This window comes from Fusarium sambucinum, chromosome III, assembly GCF_050947815.1.
Source record: "Fusarium sambucinum isolate potato_lamoka chromosome III, whole genome shotgun sequence".
In the NCBI taxonomy this organism is placed as follows: domain Eukaryota; kingdom Fungi; phylum Ascomycota; class Sordariomycetes; order Hypocreales; family Nectriaceae; genus Fusarium; species Fusarium sambucinum.
Genome location: NC_139292.1, coordinates 3,852,639 through 3,870,806, shown reverse-complemented (window position 1 = coordinate 3,870,806; position 18,168 = coordinate 3,852,639). Strand labels below are relative to the sequence as shown.

The following is an 18,168-nucleotide window of genomic DNA, read 5'->3' as shown; positions in this document are numbered from 1 at the left end:
CGAGTTAGTATGTGGAAATTCTTGTCTACCGTAAAGCCTCAAAGTCGACCTCTGCCCTCAAAATATTCGATAGATAAGAGGAAAACATGAAACAAAAGGTCGCAGAGTCAATCGAAGTGACATGACACCCATTCAAATGGTTCCAGAAAACATTCCTTCCAACATGCAAGGCAAAAACGTGGTAGTTTCTTGCATCTTTGCCCTTGGAGACTTTGTGCATACAAGGTTTAAGCCAGGTCCCTACTAGTGTGTAGTCCTTCGTGAAAGAGGGCGCCAGTCGGGATCGCCCATGAAGCATCAACGAATCTCCCTCCGAGGCTACTGAGGAGATCCCTGTCGCGCTTGGTCTTCCGTGCTGCCCCGGACCCAAATAATGGCGATCTCTCGTACCGACATCTCGGGAGAGTGATTTGCCGGGTGATGCGACCATAGATCTTGGTTTGCACAGATGAAATGCGTTGCAAACGTTGATCACGTCCAAGCAACAACGTATACGGTACTGGGGTTCAATTGCTTGATTGCTCCCTAATATTGGAATATCCCGCCTGTAAAAACATGTCACTCGCTTAAGAGTTTTCAAGCCAGTGACATTCTAGTGCATTAGAACCGCCAGTTTAAAAACGGTGGCGACCTCAATCCTTCCTAGCAAACCTCTTCTTTTACTACGTAGGGGCTTTCTCTCCCATCCCAAAACCCTGGATTCCATTAGGTACCAACAATCGGTTCCCTGCATCGTTGGTCTCATCTAGCCTAGTAGATGTCCTGCGACTTGCCAAGAACTGTTCTATCTTCAGTCTAGTCTTTTCCCAGAGGAATCGCCCCTCACACAGCCTCATGTGGAACCCCTTTAAATGAGACGGCGGGTCTATAAGCAGGTTTATCTATTTCTGAAAGGATGGGCAATTTCACAACTCAAGATCAGCATTCGGAGGACAGACGATAACGATAATCGAGTCGGTGCCTTTGTTATCTTGACACTAACATCGTCAGAACTTAACATGGTTCCGATAGATCTCGGAAGCTGTGGAGTTTGTAGACACTTTGGTTTGCTTCGGTAAATTTTGCCATGAGTAGCGTTTTTGACCAAGCCTTGTTTACTTGGCAAATTTGCATGACTATTTCATGAAGAAACAAGTTAAATTCGGATATTTTAGAGTGTCATAGCACGCGTTCAGCACAGTGGCTTGTCTTTGTTGTGCCTATAGGCCATCGTCTGCATTAGCCACTGTATTTAAACTCTGTACATCTGCCTCTACGTATTCATGTCCGCGCGAATGGCTGTTGTTCCCCTCACGACGCCACCACTGAAGAAAATAGAGGTGCGTCCCAGAGCCCTACGGGTTTCGATCCTGGTGATCTAGCTTGGAGGCGTTCAGCCAAAATTGCACGGGACCCTTGGAACTTGATGTAGATTCCCGCGCTGAGTCATGGATATAATCAGCAGATCAAATTAATCCCATTATCAGCTTTGGGACGATCATTCGGCAATATGATGCCGACAAGGTCAGGAACACAAGAACCAGGGTAAGGAAGTGTGTCACACCGAGAGAGGGATCGCCAGGAGGCTGTTAAATAGTCTCTCCAGTCAACATCAGTCATTGTGCTGCAGCAACGCCATTTCTAGAGTCCAACTAGCCAACTAACCTGTAGGATACAATGTTTGTTTTACCTAGGTTGATGATGGCATTGGTGTTGTTGAACATGTTTGCTACTCATCTGGCTAGTTTGTAGCCCAGAGAATAGCTTTCTCTTGGGCAACAATCAAGCACGCCAAGCACAATCACAATTTCCTCGCATAGGGGAACAGCAACTACTCATTTGGCATGGATCTGGCCGGAGAAACTGTGGTGGCGTTGTGTAGTATTGAACAGCCAAGAGGGGTTGGGTTCACAGGGTTGAATGTACCCTGCATCACACCGTCAGTGGTCCTGCATGATGATTTCGACATGAACAGCAATCCATTCCTCCGAACAAAACAGTATGAGACAACCCCTCATCTGGAGTGCATCCGCATTGGGGTGACCTCTACAGAATTATACATGGCTCTTGTAATCAAACACATCCGGACGCTTTGTAGAGCTAACCAAGATACCTAGAAAGCTGTTATGTGTCTCTAATGTTGCATTCTTCTTGGCATTTCGATATTGAATGTGTCTCAAACATGATGTTGAACTCAGTCGGAACTTGACTCCTCTACCTCGTACTTTTTTCTCCAGGTTACCGTTCCACCCTTTGGATCCATTATGACTGCGTAGTGAGTTTCCTCATTCTTGATCTCATCGTCCTCCAGAAACTTGATGACATCGCGCTGGGTCACAACATCCCTTTCTTGCTTGTACCTCCTTTGGCATGCAGAGGTTCTTTCCCTCCACAGACCTTCCAAATGCCTCTTTCTATCCACAGATAGACCTACTAGGTCTGCCATACCGAGTGCGTCATCTGTCTGTTCCAACTCAGCGGCAGCTTCGCGGAGAAGCGAAGGATCATCTTCATGCTTCATATCATGGTTACAAGCAGTCAAAAACTTGTCCGAATCGCGTATGTTTGCTGCTTTGTGGTCCTTTTCTACTAAGAATACGCGTTCTGGTTGACAGAGGATGAGGTATGCCGCGCTTGATTTAGACGTAGAGAGCCTGCTTAAAATCCTTTGTACGTACTCATCTGAAACACCTTGTGCCGCCGTGTCCGTAAAGTCTCTGGATGTTTCGGTCTTAATATCGGCTTCTGCAGATTCATCCAGTAGGATATCTCTCAAGGCGCTCGATATAGATTGTCTGTGGCCAAGAACTACCATGGCCTGATTCCACCTAAAAGACAATCTTTGCCGGATAGTATCTCTTGCATGACATGGTCGAAAATTCAAGCTCATGCTCAGGCCTTTCCTGACACCTGTCAGTACCCCAACATAACCAAGATAAGTGATGGTTGTTGCGATAACGGGCCCTTCAGCATGACGAACAAAATTAAGCTCAACAACGATATGTCGAAGACTTTCCATACCCCAGTCCAGGGTACGAAAATGCAGCATTCGAGTTCTTCCCTTTGAAATTGGCGAGTCAAAGGTACGAACACCCCCGCTTGTGCATCCTAGCAAAAGATCCAGGAGAACGTTGAAGGCGACAAGGATGTGCATAGGCATACCCATGACTTTTGAAATACCAGCCAACTCGGCCGTTTCTTCCTTGGAATAGACGCGACGCAGAATGTATCGCGATACAGTAGCAAGGTGATTTCCTATGGATGAGCCCGCCAAATCCATGAGTAGTATCCAATAAAGCCCACTCAAATTACATGAGTCAATAGATTGTTGGAAATGAGGAATGATATGGTTGTAGCGATCTTCCGGTGGCTGAGAAAGATTGACAGTAAACTTTGGAATATTTGAAGCTTCCGACATGGCGAATAATTCGATGTATTTGGAATGATGTTGTTGAAGGGTTGAAAAAGAAAAGGAAAATATAAGACTCATGTTATTATGGTTACCTATTCTAGGACTTGAGTATGACGTAGCACGTGATTCTGATACAATTCTTCAATTATTTATTTCTATTAATCTTGTCGGCAGTTGGTCTGCGGATACACAGTTTTAGTGTTGATAAAGAAAAGGTCACGTCCCAGCATATCTAGTTCCATCATCCAGCCTGTTGCATTCTGAAGTACTTGATATTCCAGCGTATAGGGCAAATTGGCGGCAAACGAACGGTCCCGAACCCTGCGGTCACACCAATCAGCCCATCGAAGTGAAAACTTTGTCAGTAAATCCATCATCAATAGCCAACGATTTCCACAGCCTGTGCCACATGACGGATCAGTGCACCAGAGAATACCCTTTGTGCTTTCGTTCAGGATTGGATGAATAGGGCGCTCATCCGTATAAAATGTAATGTTCGAAAGCCAGCCCATCCCCATCCTGTGCGCGCCTCTGCTGAATAATTCAATTGAAACATTAAGGACGAGATAATTGTTCGTATAGGTCCAAAAGTAACGCGCTCCACAATGGAGGCAATCGTAACCGTGGTGGTTATTGCACCCGGTAGACTGGCAGTGGCGAACAGGGGGACCGAAGGCTGTGAAGCAATTGCATTTGTCCGATTGCAGAGACGATACGATAGAGTCGAGCTGAGTTGGACCGTGCTGACAAAGCTCATATTGATGTGTTTCTTTTAGTTGTTTCAGTAGCCGCGATTTCAAGGTCGACATTCCGGGGTATTGTTGAGGAGCAATCTTTAACAGTGGAAATGATCTGGAGTACCGCACACAGCCGCGGTCGTACTCGATATATGGGAGAAACCCTTCGAAAGATGGTAGTTCTTCGGAGTTTATCTTGTCGGGAAAGTGGTCTTGGTGCGAGCAAACAATTTCAACCTTTTTCCCGTCATCTAACCCGACCTTGCCCGAGACTTTGACATGCTTGCAAAGGTTAAACGTACCCAGAAGCCCCACACAGATATTGCGCGCTCTTCCCCCCTGAGGGAAAAGAAGTTCTGGGTGGTCAGTCTTACATCCAGTACAGTAGACACGTTGCCAGAGTTTCTCCATTCTTTCTTCCAGTTTACCTGAGTCGAAAAGGTTGCCACATGGTATGCATAAGGATCTTCGTAGGAAAATCCGCTTGATTTTCCGTAGCTGGTCGCATACAGATATGGTAGTCCAGCAAGCCACATCCTGACGCTGTAGAATTTCCCACTTGAAACATTCGAACTCAAAGTCGTCGGTCAGGTTACGTAGGATCTGGCAGGCTTGGCGGGCCATATAAAGAGAACTGTGTGGTAGAAAAAGCATGATATGGATCAGCAGCTCGGGTGGGAGTTGAAGTAGTCGAGACTTTGAGTTTTGTTGACATCCTGGCTTCTGAGGCTTTAGGGGCGCCAAGAGACCTGCATCTTCTAGTACCGGTGCATCGAAATGGGACACATTCTCTTCATCGGCTTTCAAGACGGGGATGTGATAAGTGCCCCGTCTGAAACGGTATCGGTGTACCAAACGTTCAGTCCACGATGACGAGAAATGTGGTTCCAGTATAAGGTGAAACATTCTGGTTATCTTATGAATAGGATGGGTTGGGTCAAGATGAGGGAAAAGCAAAAGAAAGGCACAAAGGTTATTGAAATGAATGAATTGGTCGAAAGTGCCTTCCGGTTTTGTCTTTATATCTACACCAACTCGGCCGGGAACATTAAGGCTCCGTTGGCCGAGTCATGATGGGGCAGTCCAACATGCCAATCGCCTACCTCTTTGGAGGGCACAAACCAGCATCGGAAACAAGATACGCTTCCTTTCCGCTCACTCTACTCCTGCTCCAACTTCATGCCTTGCGCGCGGGCCGCAAGCCTATACGACTATGATTCACTGTTGAAATGTTGCCCTTCTCGCATCTGTTTGGCACTGCGAGCAGACCGTCATTATTGTTGCCTGTGCGAACTCGGCAGGCAAAAGGACGCTGTTTTTGTTTCCTGATCGTTCATGCAAGCTTCATTTTCCCCATCTGTCCCTCTTCACCAACTCACCTTCAATCCTCCACCATGGCTCAACCCTCGCCTGAAGAGGAGATTCTTTCTCTCTCGTCTTTGAGTATATCGCATGAGACTCAGGAGAAGCAGAAACGAAGCACGCCACGCAGTTATGCATCATCTTGTTTTATTACATTTCTAAATCTCTCTCTAGGAAGATGCCCTCGAAGAAAACAGCGAACCATCCACCATGGGGACCAGACATACCGAGTTAGCGCCATTAAAGTCCTCAATGTACCCTAATCTTCACAATTACGTCGCCGAGAGCCTTGGCGACCTTGAATACTCTTTCCGTGGCCACGATACCAAGGTCGACATCAAGCGGGAGTACGACACCGCAACCATGGGAAAATTCACCTGTCGTAGGGACAAATGCCACAACCATCACTGGTACGGCAATTGCATTGCTATCAATATCCGCGAGTATCAAGACAAATCGTACAACGTCCTCGTGTACCACCAGCTCTGCATGAAATGCAGGAAGTCGACCCGAGCCGATCTTGACCGACCTTTATACAAGGATAGAGTCGCGTACCATCTCAAGAAATGGAATGGCATCAGTGCCGAGCAGCGCGAACTTGAAGTATCTTCCAATGGAACGCACAAAGAGAAACTATGCCAGGGTTGTATCGAAGGGCACTGCACAAAGAGAAAATTGGATGACGAAGAATCTGATTAACGACCTAGGATTACCTATCAATATGTCGACGTTGTGAACACTGGGTCAGGACGGGAATGGCTATTAGAGCTAAGATCTATCTGGGCGCCGCATGTAATTCTGATCAACATTATGAACTACGATTGATTGTACCAAATCTTACAGTATCCTTGACTCTCCGTGACCTTTCATGTAACACGCTTTAAATCCAGACAGGAAATGAGTGGTCCACCACCGATAACATGGGAAATTATTGGCCAGTGGCCTTGGCATCAGTTCAATAACATATTGAGATGCCGGGTATTGGCTAGATTGAGCTTTTTACATGATATTTTTGGCCAAGTTGAGTGCATACTCCTACCACGCTAAAGAGAGAAGCGCATGTGGCCCTACAACAAAGAGTTTTAGCAGACACCTAACTAGTGCTACTCCCGCATAGCCATTCCGGCTTCACAAGTACATTGCCACACTTGAATGTCTCTGGTTTCCAAGCGCATGATTCGGTAAGAAGCACTTTATACTCAGATTCATTATCAGACGGGTTCCTCCAAGTAGCCCAAGTGTCACCCCCACAACCATTCCAGATATACTCAAATCCATCAGACAAAATGAAGGGTCGGCCACAGGGATTTGATGAGTCTGGAAGGGTCTGGTAGCTACACCAAGGGGCGCGTGTCTGGTCCATGACGAAAGCAATGCGGAATCTATCATCCCCGTTTTCGGCTCCACCGATGTAGATGGGAAAACGAGGCGCTTCATCCGGGCTGGGTGTAGAGGTTGGCTTGATCGTAGATCGTTCCGTAGTAGTGACCGTAGGTTCTGTGGTGGTAATTGTAGTTGCAGTCTGTGATTGTGTTGTCGTGGTAACTTCGATGCTACAAAACCATCAGCACACGCAGATTAATCGCCGGTTGTCCTACCTCGACGACGTAGTCACCTCTCCAATGTTATTATCCGACTTAGAGTCCTTTTTGGAAGCCAACGTCCCGCCAATAGCACCTCCAATTATGCCTCCCGTCACGATGATGCTCAGCACGAGGATCGCAAGCCAATACCTTTTGTACCAAGGATCAGTATAAGATCTCGTTGGTCCTGTGTCAGAAGGTTGCTGCTCCTCCCCGGCGAGGTCGCTTGGAGACTTGAGATCTGCTGGTTTGACTTCAAGATCGGCAGGGTACTGTCGAGGGTCTACTTCCAGCGTAGAATGTGGTCCACGAATATCGACTTCGAGTGTAGAGAATGCTGGCTTCATGTCGGCCTTTTTGGCTTCGGTGGTGACTCCTTCGCTTAGACTGTATTCTCGATGAAAAAAACGAAAAACAGAATGGCGAAGGTTTCTCTCGACAAGACATTGGACACTCTTACAAATAGTTAAGGGGGCATGCTTCAGCCGTACAATGTACACATGTTGAAAGTAGATATAGTCGCATGGTGGCTTGTAGCACAGTCAATAGTTCCCTGCAAGACTTGAATGTGATCAGTTGATAGATAAAAAAGGACGTGGCAATTAAATCAGGCTGTAGGTATCTCTCTTCTTTTACTTTGTATCTGTGTCTCCAGTATCGAACCAGGCATTAAACTTTCGACAAAACTTGTATCCTCAATCGTGTCCATCATGTGGCTGGGTAGATAGTCGTAGTCTCTGTTTAATGACTTTGAGAGGAGATCTATCAGGAACGATCTGAACACTTCCCGTTCTATCTCAGTTCTTCGGAAAGAAAAAGACATCATCTTGGCCGACACATCCAGGCTCAGCTCGGCTGGGCTGACCAACTCGTCTGAGGAAGAAGAGGCTTGTATTGGCTCAAACAAGGCTAAGAATGGTGGCTACATTTGTTCAACAAGCGAAGTTACATCGCGCGCGTGGATCACATCTATTGGTCGATGCAAGGTATGTCTCCATACAGCCCGCAGGGGTTACAAATGTGAATTTCCACTTTTATCTTGTAACTATATATTTTATTATTAAAATAGTAATTCTAATAATAATACTATAGGATAAAGATTACTATTAGATAACAATAGACTTAAAAAAGAGGAAAAAGTAATATTTTAAATTTTATTTAAGATAATACAGAGAAATATTTATGTATATAAGTATCTTCAGTGGCAATGTACTGCACATTTGTAACCCCTGCGGGCTGTACTGTCCAAGCACATGTTGAAGAATCCTCGTAGCCTATCCATCTAATTGAAGAGGAAGAATTTATTTTACGCAGTCATTTGAGGAATAGGTAGTACCAGGGGCCTGATCAGTAGAGTCGTGCTACCCCAACTTGGTATCTTATGCGCCTGACTCTTCTGCTGACGGCTGACACTGGAGTTCATAAGAGACACAACTCACACTCAACCTTTGGGTCAGTTCCAATGCTTTACCTCTCATCACCACATATCTCAACTTTTACCGGTGCAATGGAAACTTCTCTTGGCGTCCAGGATTGGAAAGAAATTGAGGCCCTTATCCAGAAGGCATTGGGGGCTCGTGAGACATATCGAACCGGCACTAGAGATGCACGCACCATGGCTGCAGCTTGGAGGCCCATCATGCGACTGCTGGCAAAGTTTCCCGAGGGCACATTTGCCAGGAACAATCACCAGGAAATCGCTGATATCGACCCATACGGTAAAGAAGTCCTCACTGCATTCACCGAGGGCATGTGGGCATTCAGTTTAGGCCCCGTGCTTGACGATCTGGACTGTCCCCAAACTGCCACCGATCTCTACTCGTATTTTGGCCAGGACTTGTATCAAATTTGGTACCGTTCTGAACCGAAAGACCACAGCAACTGGGCCGCTCTGTTTCGCGAAGTAACGAACAACGTTGCCGACTACAATCTCATTACAGCAGATACCAAGGCGCGTCCGGGTTTGGGCAATTCGCCACGAGCAGCTATGGCAGCTCATGCCTGGGTCATTACGAATTCTATGTGTGGCAGTGGTGATGTTGGACATGCAATTGCGAGCGAAGCAAGACAGCTTTGGGAGATTAGATGTGGCCCTTTTGTCGTGTCGCATAATTAGCTATGCGGGAGTGGTCCTTTGGTTACTGTTTGTTTAAGTTTGGTGTGGCTTTCTCAACTTTTCTATACGGCATCTTCGATGTTAGAACTTCCCTTTATATGGCTTTCAAGTTGATTGGAACGTTGTATCTCAATTGTACGAAAACAATGAATCACACACAAATTAATTCATTATTATTAAGCTCTGAATCTCTTTCTTAGTGTTAATCTGTTCTCTTAAATCTACCTATATCTCAATCTCCTTCATGGGATAGGTCTGATTGGAAACATCCCTGTACAGGTCATGAATGTTGGCCTGAAATTGGCCTTGCAATCGACGAGCCAAAGATGTCATTATGCTTCTGCTCAATAGCTCGGGTGTCTTGTCCTTGTTCTTCCAATTGTGACTAACAAAGACACCCTGACACTCGCATTGCCCGTTGGCGGAAAACTCATTCCCGTTGGCATGGTTGCATGGTATGTTCACAACATCGTGTGTCCTGTTAAACTCGTAGCGGATGTAGTGCGAAAAGGCACTTTGTTCATGAGCCCACTTGAAGTTCCAATGCTCACAGCCTGGAATACTTCGCGGACAGTCTTCCCATCTCCTGTACATGTCCTGTGTCCGCTGGCTTGCTTGCGAAATAACGAAGCCGGTGTTAAGAATGAGGTTCCCTTGGGGGTCGTAGTCCCCTTCCCAGTCGAGATCGTAGGCCATGGCGACAAGAGATTCTTCTGTAAATTCCCAAAGATTCATAAGCCATTCGAGTGGCAAGTCAAGGTGGGTAAAAACTGCGTCTGAGTCGAGAGAGACGACAATGTCATGCGTCTTGAGTGCATCTTTGACGATGGCTGGTTTAACCCAGGTACCATGGCGGTCAGGATAATCTGCGGCTCGCACTAGGCGGTAATCATATCCGTGGATCATAGCTGTATAAGGATAAGAAGGTCAGCAAGCTGTCATATCATGGGTTCTTTTTACCATACCATATATATAGTGATTGAGATGACCTGCTGTTCGACCAGGAAGAGATGGATAGTGCAAAGGGCAGTCATTCAGCATTGTGTTCTCGTTCTTTGCATCGAGGCGTGTATCCGTATCGATGAGGACGACTCTTTTGCTAAGCGGTTTCATCCATCGCATCTGGTTCTCTGGTATCTCGAACCGGTCTCCTTTGTCAGTGACAAATACTCGTTCCTCGATAGGATGTATCAGAGGTTTCCATAGTTCTGCGAGTAATGACGGAAGGGCTGCATCGTTTGTATTTGTATTGTTGACTTTCTTATGACAGTTTGTCTTGAATACATCTGGTATCTGAGGTCGTAGGGGCTCGTTCCTATTTGGGTGTTGTCAGTCAAAGTAGACGTCTGGAGGGTGAGAGAGTCTACATTTGAGGATATGATGAGAGGAGAAAGTAGGAGCACAGAATGAATGTACAGAAGCCGAATACAGAACCAATCCACAAAGAACGCTTAGAGCTTTGTGAAACCCCCATTCTTCCTGTCCCGAGCAAGGTCAAGGCTAGAAGATTATTTGGAGAACGACAAAGCAGAAACCGAAAAAGTAGGGAATTATCATAAAAAATGTCTCCGTCGCCTGACGGTAGGTATATCAAAGACAAAGCGTTCAGTCAATAAGTTACGATAGGGGCAGGGCGAGGGTCTTCCCAAAGCCTTGTTGCAGCACAACTCATTCACTCGTACTAAAAGAAATTCATGATACGATTCAGCGAGTCGTGGCGGGTCATCATCAACTCCTGATGGGGCGCAAAAGATTGGAATTGCTGTGTTAGACCTTATTGGGCAATCGCCGACTACAAGGGAGAAGTTCTGGATCTTCATAAAGAAGGGATTCATGATCTAGATTAGGACTAATATGGTGGAACGCCTAATATCAGTCACTAGGAAACCAACAACCAACAACCTCTCGGTGTCTCGCTTATTGTCGAAAGATTTGCAACTCGTATTTTTTGTTCCTGACCACAGTTTTCACAAGCTCGCTGGGAATGCTTAATCTTTAGTAGTATACTGTTGTTACTACCAAAATGGTCATTAATAACACACTTTTTGGACTTGAAGGAATTTTTGTTCTTCTGAGAATTTAAATCTTTGGTTTGGAGGATTTGCTGTTAACAGGTCTGTGCTTGTCTGTGCGAGGTTGATACGTTGCCTGTTGGGGCTTAGACAGGGCGACGCGGCATTAAAGCTTATTTTTATGACCACTGGTAACAGCATAGTTTGATGATTTAGAGCTAGTAAGCCTTTTTCTCTAAATGGCAGACGCCGGCTTTATACGACTAAGCCAATTGAAACAGAGTCGCAAGCAGAGGGACTCCCAAGAACAGCAAATCAACAGCCCTTACATTAGCGCCACCATCTTCTTTCTCGTCGTCAAACACATCACTTCTGCTATTGTCTGTCGCTGTACTCCATCCCCAAACGTTTTTATCAGTCCTGGTAGCCTCCTCAATGACAGTGCCTGTGTACCACTCTGTCATTACATCAGCCGTGTATCCATTTTCCATACAGTAAGAGGCATAATATGATCTCATAGATGACGCATCTTGTGACTCGACTCCCGCTGAGCAACTTGCTTGGGCACAAGTGTCGATGTGTTCACTGACGAGTTTCACTTTATCGCCATTAGTTGCGCAGTAGCAATCTTGCTTATACGGTGTATCGCAGTCCAGCACACCGCCGACGTCGGTGTTTGCGTTGTTGGGGCGGAAGAGACATGGTTTGATGCATTGGTTTACATCTTGAGGGATTTGATCGAATATCCTGACACGTTGGGATAAAGTTTGAGTAACGAGCATGAGTAAAAAAGTGAGTCTCAACGCCATGATGAGATAATTCGACAATTATGATATCAATATGCTTTATGTTTTGGTTGGGTGTAGGATTGTCTGTATCCAGACTCGCGATCCGAAATTGGGATAGACGGGCAACCAATACGCACAGCAAACAGCCTACCCTTGAACTCTGGGGTGCCTTTTACTTTATCAACTCATTCTATCTCTTTATTACGATAAACTTTGTATTGCATAGACAAGCATTAGTGTTGCGAGCGGCTACATGGCCAATCATAAGGTCACTCTCTCATCCAAATTGTAGATCTCTGTTTCATCCAGGGCCAATTGGTCAGTATCACACATATCACCAACAGAATAGTTTTAAAAACTCATCTGCCAAAGGGGATAACGAGAGCGTAATAGTTTCTGTCCTGGGTCTAGAGAACATGCTATAAGTGGACGCTTCAAGGTAGAACCGAGACAAATTAACCCCACAACGCTAGCCTGACACCAAACTCAAGACCGAGAATTTTCGTACTTGTTCTCGGTCTTGAAGCCTGATATTATTGGTTGAAATATGTCGTTCGGTCTTTGACCTTGGACCGCTGTTCAATCTAACTTGCACAAGTAAACATATCGATTGCGTCAATCTTAGGTGCCAGCTCGGTCTTTGACTTGGCATCCAATTGCACTTATCAACATGTTTGTAACACGGAGGTTCGAGGTCATCATCATCTTGTATAAATTACAAGACCATCGCCTGAATCTCTAATCATATCCAAGTCATGCAACCCTCATCACTGATTCAACCCGCACCAGCAATGAAACTTGTTACCTTTTTTGTACTCTTCGGAGCGACTCAGGCACTTCTCGTTCCCTCACCACCGGGCCCGTATCATGTTGCCGTCAATAACTTCGAGCTTGTAGATCCGACTCGCATCGACCACTTTGCACCAGAGCCCAATACCAAACGACGCATCATGGTATCTGCATACCTGCCCATCGAGGCTCACCACCGATGCAAATCTCAAGTTGTGCCGTATATACCACCTCTGACAGCAAGTGTCTTTGGTAAACTTGGCACCACCCTCGGCATTCCAGAAGGCACTATTGAGAGTTTTAACATGGAAGTCTGTAACATGTCCACCATCAAACCAAAAAAGGTTCACCGTTCCAAGAAGGAATTTCCTGTGGCTATCTTTTCACCGGGTGCTCAAGGAACAAGACTTGTGTATGGCGCGATGGCCAGATCATTGGCAAGTTTAGGATACATCATCTTCACTCTTGACCATACATATGAGACTTTGGTCGTTGAATTTCCCAATGGAGGTACTGCTTATGCGACAACAAGTAACACTTCAGAGCTTGTCATGTTGGAGGTCAGTCTATGATGCCGATGCCGATTAACCTACCTACTAATATGTCTAGGCTCGAACCAAGGACGTGTCTTTTCTCACATCGCAACTTTCTAACAAGACCCTTACCAATAGCATATTTGCCAACTTTACTGGTACTTTCAACCCAGGAAAAGTCGCAGTATACGGACACTCTTTTGGCGGGTCGACTGCAGCTGTCACTGTCCAACGCGACCATCGCGTCGTTGGCGGACTCAATCTCGATGGTCCAATCTACGGATCTGTCAACCACCAAGGATTCAAGAACAAGCCGTTTATACTTGTAGGTGTTGAAAATAAGAACAGTCCTCAGTGGGGTGAGTTCTACAACAAGATCGACGCTTCCAAGATGGTCTTGAAGGTCTTAAAGGCTCAGCACTATGCTTTCACAGACGTGCCTTTGTTGCTGGAAAAGATCAAGATACCTGCCAAGTCTCAGCAAATTGTGGGTGAGGTATTTGGTACTTTGGATGGAAGAATGGTTGAGAAAGCTACAAACCAAATCATTGTTGGGTTGATGGATTTGTTATTCATGAACGATACCAAGGCGATTAACAAGGTTGGTGATAATGTCGATATTCAGATACTTCGAAGTAATATTTTAGCATAGATAAGTCAACATTATGTCCTCATTGGAATAGTTATCGTTGATATATTGTTACTATGAAACCCCATGTAAATATGATTCTATTTACTCCACAGCCTATAGCTTGACTATGCATTTATGAGCTTTGGGTGCAATCAAAAAGTGGTTTTCCATCGCCATCATATCGTCAGTCATCTCCATGCCAAGTTTCGCCCCACGGCACTCTCGGAAGAATAGTGCAGCTCCAAGCCTCAGTTCCATGTAAGCCAAGTGCATGCCAATACAAATTCGAGAGCCAGCTCCGAACGGCGATAGCGCTGATTTTTGGACAGGTGTCACTTTGGACTTGTCCATGAATCGATAACCGTCAAATCTTGTCGCCACGTCAGTACATGCTTTTGTGTGTTTACGGGAATAATACCTTAGTGCGTCAGGCCAGATGTTCTCATCACGATGAACAGTATATGCCTGTGTGCTGACAACAGTACCTCCTGGAAGATAATTGCCAGCAAAAGTAGCACCCTTGCTAGGCACAACACGCGGAAGCGCACCAGGTGCTGCACCATATAGTCTAAGTGTCTCTTCGATAATGCTGTTCAAGATTGGCGCATTCTTGAGTTCGTCAAATGTCAACTGATCACTAAGCGAGCAAACCTCATCCTCTAGCTGAATTTGTAGCTGGGGTTGCTTAAGGATAGCCCAGACAAGGTATGTCAAAGTGACAGCTGTCGTATCCGATCCAGCAATGATGAGGTTACCTGCTTCTGCCTGTACACCTGACGCTGTGAGTGTTGTCTTTTCTTGCCCATCAGCTTCAGCCATCATCTGACTAAACAGATTGGCCCTGCTTAGTCCGTCTCCGGCACTCTGCATATTTCTGACGGCTACAGTGCCGTGATCGTAAACGACGTTGTCGGCATTCAGTAGCGTCTTCAGATCCTGGGAAGGGATGAATTTCAGAAAAGGGTAGATCCACGAAAGCTCAGTTCGGATGCCACTGTTTATCATGGCCAACTGTATTGAATCTATGTATTTCGTTTGCTAGTATAATTAGTAAATATTCTTTACAGATCGCTGGCACTTGCTTACCTTGCCTTGTTCCAGCATGTGGAATGACTCTCCAAAAGACAGGTGAGCGATCACATCTGTGGCCATAAGTGTCCACCACTTGAACACATCAGCACCGGCTCCAAGAGCATCCTGTTTAATCTTTTGAACTGCAAGACTAGTTTTTTGCCTGATCTCAGGCTCCCAATTGGCAAGCAAAGAGCCATTACTGAAAGCGCGAGCAAAGAGTCTTCGGCGGGCTGAATGCTGATGAGGATCACGCATGGCAAAGATTCCGGGTTCGCGACCGGGGGTTATGCCATCATACCAAGCTGACTTGAGGAATCCTGCGCCAATCTTGTGTACTGCAGCGACAGCTTCTGCGTTGCTCACAGATACCTCATGGGGGGAGAGGCGGACGACAGGACCGTATCTCTGGTGAAGTGAATGAACATAGTGTATCCTGTTACCAGTGACAATGTGGTATTTGAGTACGAGGTGAGTGAAATGGGTGTACCAAGGGCCGGCCAAGCGGCGTAAGGGTGATGTAAGTGATATTGCCAGAGTGTAACTTGCGATGACAAAGAGAAAGACACCTGCGAGCAAAGGTGCCCCAGGAGTAGTAATGATAGTTATCTTAGAATGAATACTATGATCTCTATTGAGATGTCAAATTGCATATGATTGAAACTTGAGCCTGTTTATGAAAGAGTGTCTTTATGTATATTTTAATGGATCTTTAGGATTTAGAAGTTTAAAGGAACTGTATAGAAGACAATAGGGCTTACTATCTTAAAAGTTAAAATAAGGGATTTTATTTACTATATATACCTTAATATAGCTATATTAACTTAAATATATCTCTATATAGTATTTTATTATCTTATAAAGATTTATTTAATTACTATAGTTTTTATATTTAAGGCTATTACTTTATATAAATAAAAGATATTAAAAATACCTTATAAAGTACTTTATAAAGCTATATAATATATTACTTTAACTTTTTATACTTAATTATATTAATCTCTTTAAATCCTCTTATATAATATATTATATTTTACTTAAAAAGTAATAAATACTATAGTAATATATATATAAGGCTTAATAGCTTTATAAAGGCTAATTTCTACTTATTTTATAGCTAATAGCTTATTAAAATTAAGGTTATTAACTTTACTAATAATAGCCTTTAAATAATTTTATTAGCCTTTATATAAAGTAATATAATAATAATACTAATTAAATAATTTTAATTAATACTATTAATATATATTAATACTTATAATATAGTTATTAAAAGTTAATAAAGAAATATTATATTAATAGCTTATAATAGCCTCTTTATAATTAAATTATATATTAAGTTTTATATTATAATTAAATATAAAGAAAAGGTTATTAAAGGGATTTTATTATTAATATATAATAAGTTAATTAAAGGTATTATACCTTATACTTTTAAAAGTAAAATTAAAGTTATATTAAATACTATATACTTATTATATATTAATATAATTAAAGATCTTATTTTTACCTTTACTATAGATTTTATTTTTATTAAATAGTAGCTTATTTTTTCCTTTTATATTATAAAGAATATATATAGGCCTTAAGAGTTTAATAAAGCTATTTATAAGATAATATAATTATAAGACTTTTTTAAATAAGTAAATATTATATTTCTTATAAAGATTAAAATTCCTATTAATTTTATATTCTTTTATTTTAAGAAATAAGATAATTTTATAATAAACTAGACTTAAGTAGCTACTTATAAGTATTAATAAATAGTATTATTTAGCTTAAAAAGAAAAAGGGAATTTTAAATAATTACTTTTTTTTCTTTTTTATATAGAGATAAAATAAGCTATTTAAATTCTTTATTAAATTAAAGTATAAATATAGCTTAAGCTTATAATATATCTTTTTTTTATACCCTTTAATATTACTTTAAATAAAGAATTTTTTAAAATTAATTTAAATAAAGTTTAAATAAAGTTTTAATTAAATTTCTTTTAATATTTTAATATTAAGAATTATTTTTTAAAATTACTTAATAAAACTTTAAAATAAATCCTAATAAATATTACTTTATATTTTTAAATTTTTATTATATTATTTTATATAAATATTATTAAATCTATATATTTTAATTATTATCCTAGAGATATTTTTATTTATATTTTATTATATATTTTAATTAATTTTATTATTTTTTTATTTATTTTTATTAAAGTTTTTAAATAATTCCTTATTATTTCTTTTTATATTTATTATTTTATTTTATTAAATTCTTTTATATTCTTATTTATATATTCTTTATACTTATAAATATTTAGCTATTATTATTTTTTTATTTTTTTATTATAATTAATTTTATATTTTTTATATATTTATTTTATTTTACTTTTTTCTTTTTTATTATCTTATTATATTTATATTTATATTTATTAATATTTATATTATATTAATATAAACCCTTATTAATTTATTTTAGATTTTATTATTATTATAATTATTATTATTAATCTTTTTAATAATTTTTTTATTTTCTTTAATAATAAAAAGAATAGCTTTATTAAATATTATATTATTAATATATATATTATTAATATAAATAATAATAATAAAAAGTTTTAAGTCTTTATAGCTTTTATTATATTTTATATTTAATATATTATTAAATTATATAAATCTAAGATTTCTAGATTTTATTTATTAAGTAATAGCTATACTTATAAGTAATATTTAAAAATAAAAGAAATATATTCTTAAGAAGATTTACTTTATATTTTTAATTTTACTTTATAAGCTTAATTATATTATTTATAGTTTTTTATTAAAAATAATATATATATTATTATTTTTAATATAAAGAAAAAATACCTTTAAGTTATTAAAGAATTTTATTATTATATTAATTAATTTAAAGATTTACTTATTATTATTTATATTAATTAGACTTTTATTTAGCCTATTTACTTTCTTTTTAATACTTATTAAACCTTTAAATCTAATTTAATTTTATTTATTTTTAGCTTTTAAGCTATTATTATATTACTTTTTAACTTTAATTTAATTATCTTTTTTATTTATAATAATATTATTACTTTTTAATAATAAACTTAAGCTAATTTCTAAGCTTTAGCTTAAATAGGCTATATTTTTATTTATAAGTA

General features: G+C 41.1%; 8 protein-coding genes across 8 annotated transcripts; 3 read left to right on the top strand and 5 right to left on the bottom strand.

Moving 5' to 3' along the window:
* Window positions 1-2,173: 2,173 nt before the first annotated feature.
* FSST1_011448 (beta subunit of N-acylethanolamine-hydrolyzing acid amidase-domain-containing protein) lies at window positions 2,174-3,397 on the bottom strand (the record flags this gene model as incomplete). Its single annotated transcript, XM_083234582.1, has 1 exon — window positions 2,174-3,397. One exon carries the CDS (start codon window positions 3,395-3,397, stop codon window positions 2,174-2,176), a length of 1,224 nt encoding a protein of 407 aa, XP_083081144.1.
* Window positions 3,398-5,522: 2,125 nt separating this feature from the next.
* FSST1_011447 (3CxxC-type zinc finger protein) lies at window positions 5,523-6,189 on the top strand (the record flags this gene model as incomplete). Its single annotated transcript, XM_083234581.1, has 2 exons — window positions 5,523-5,619; window positions 5,669-6,189. The coding sequence occupies 2 exons, from the start codon at window positions 5,523-5,525 to the stop codon at window positions 6,187-6,189; spliced, it is 618 nt and encodes a 205-aa protein (XP_083081143.1).
* Window positions 6,190-6,923: 734 nt separating this feature from the next.
* Window positions 6,924-7,420, bottom strand: FSST1_011446 (uncharacterized protein; the record flags this gene model as incomplete). Its single annotated transcript, XM_083234580.1, has 2 exons — window positions 6,924-7,043; window positions 7,106-7,420. The coding sequence occupies 2 exons, from the start codon at window positions 7,418-7,420 to the stop codon at window positions 6,924-6,926; spliced, it is 435 nt and encodes a 144-aa protein (XP_083081142.1).
* A 1,160-nt stretch (window positions 7,421-8,580) lies between these two features.
* On the top strand, window positions 8,581-9,189 carry FSST1_011445 (uncharacterized protein; the record flags this gene model as incomplete). The annotated part of the gene is made up of 1 exon (XM_083234579.1): window positions 8,581-9,189. The coding sequence occupies one exon, from the start codon at window positions 8,581-8,583 to the stop codon at window positions 9,187-9,189; it is 609 nt and encodes a 202-aa protein (XP_083081141.1).
* Window positions 9,190-9,414: 225 nt separating this feature from the next.
* FSST1_011444 (uncharacterized protein) lies at window positions 9,415-10,663 on the bottom strand (the record flags this gene model as incomplete). Its single annotated transcript, XM_083234578.1, has 3 exons — window positions 9,415-10,097; window positions 10,155-10,504; window positions 10,557-10,663. The coding sequence occupies 3 exons, from the start codon at window positions 10,661-10,663 to the stop codon at window positions 9,415-9,417; spliced, it is 1,140 nt and encodes a 379-aa protein (XP_083081140.1).
* An 801-nt stretch (window positions 10,664-11,464) lies between these two features.
* On the bottom strand, window positions 11,465-12,010 carry FSST1_011443 (uncharacterized protein; the record flags this gene model as incomplete). Its single annotated transcript, XM_083234577.1, has 1 exon — window positions 11,465-12,010. The coding sequence occupies one exon, from the start codon at window positions 12,008-12,010 to the stop codon at window positions 11,465-11,467; it is 546 nt and encodes a 181-aa protein (XP_083081139.1).
* A 770-nt stretch (window positions 12,011-12,780) lies between these two features.
* FSST1_011442 (Alpha/Beta hydrolase protein) lies at window positions 12,781-13,963 on the top strand (the record flags this gene model as incomplete). The annotated part of the gene is made up of 2 exons (XM_083234575.1): window positions 12,781-13,338; window positions 13,388-13,963. 2 exons carry the CDS (start codon window positions 12,781-12,783, stop codon window positions 13,961-13,963), a joined length of 1,134 nt encoding a protein of 377 aa, XP_083081138.1.
* A 93-nt stretch (window positions 13,964-14,056) lies between these two features.
* On the bottom strand, window positions 14,057-15,271 carry FSST1_011441 (cytochrome P450; the record flags this gene model as incomplete). Its single annotated transcript, XM_083234574.1, has 3 exons — window positions 14,057-14,312; window positions 14,361-14,980; window positions 15,029-15,271. 3 exons carry the CDS (start codon window positions 15,269-15,271, stop codon window positions 14,057-14,059), a joined length of 1,119 nt encoding a protein of 372 aa, XP_083081137.1.
* Between the last annotated feature and the right edge of the window lie 2,897 nt (window positions 15,272-18,168).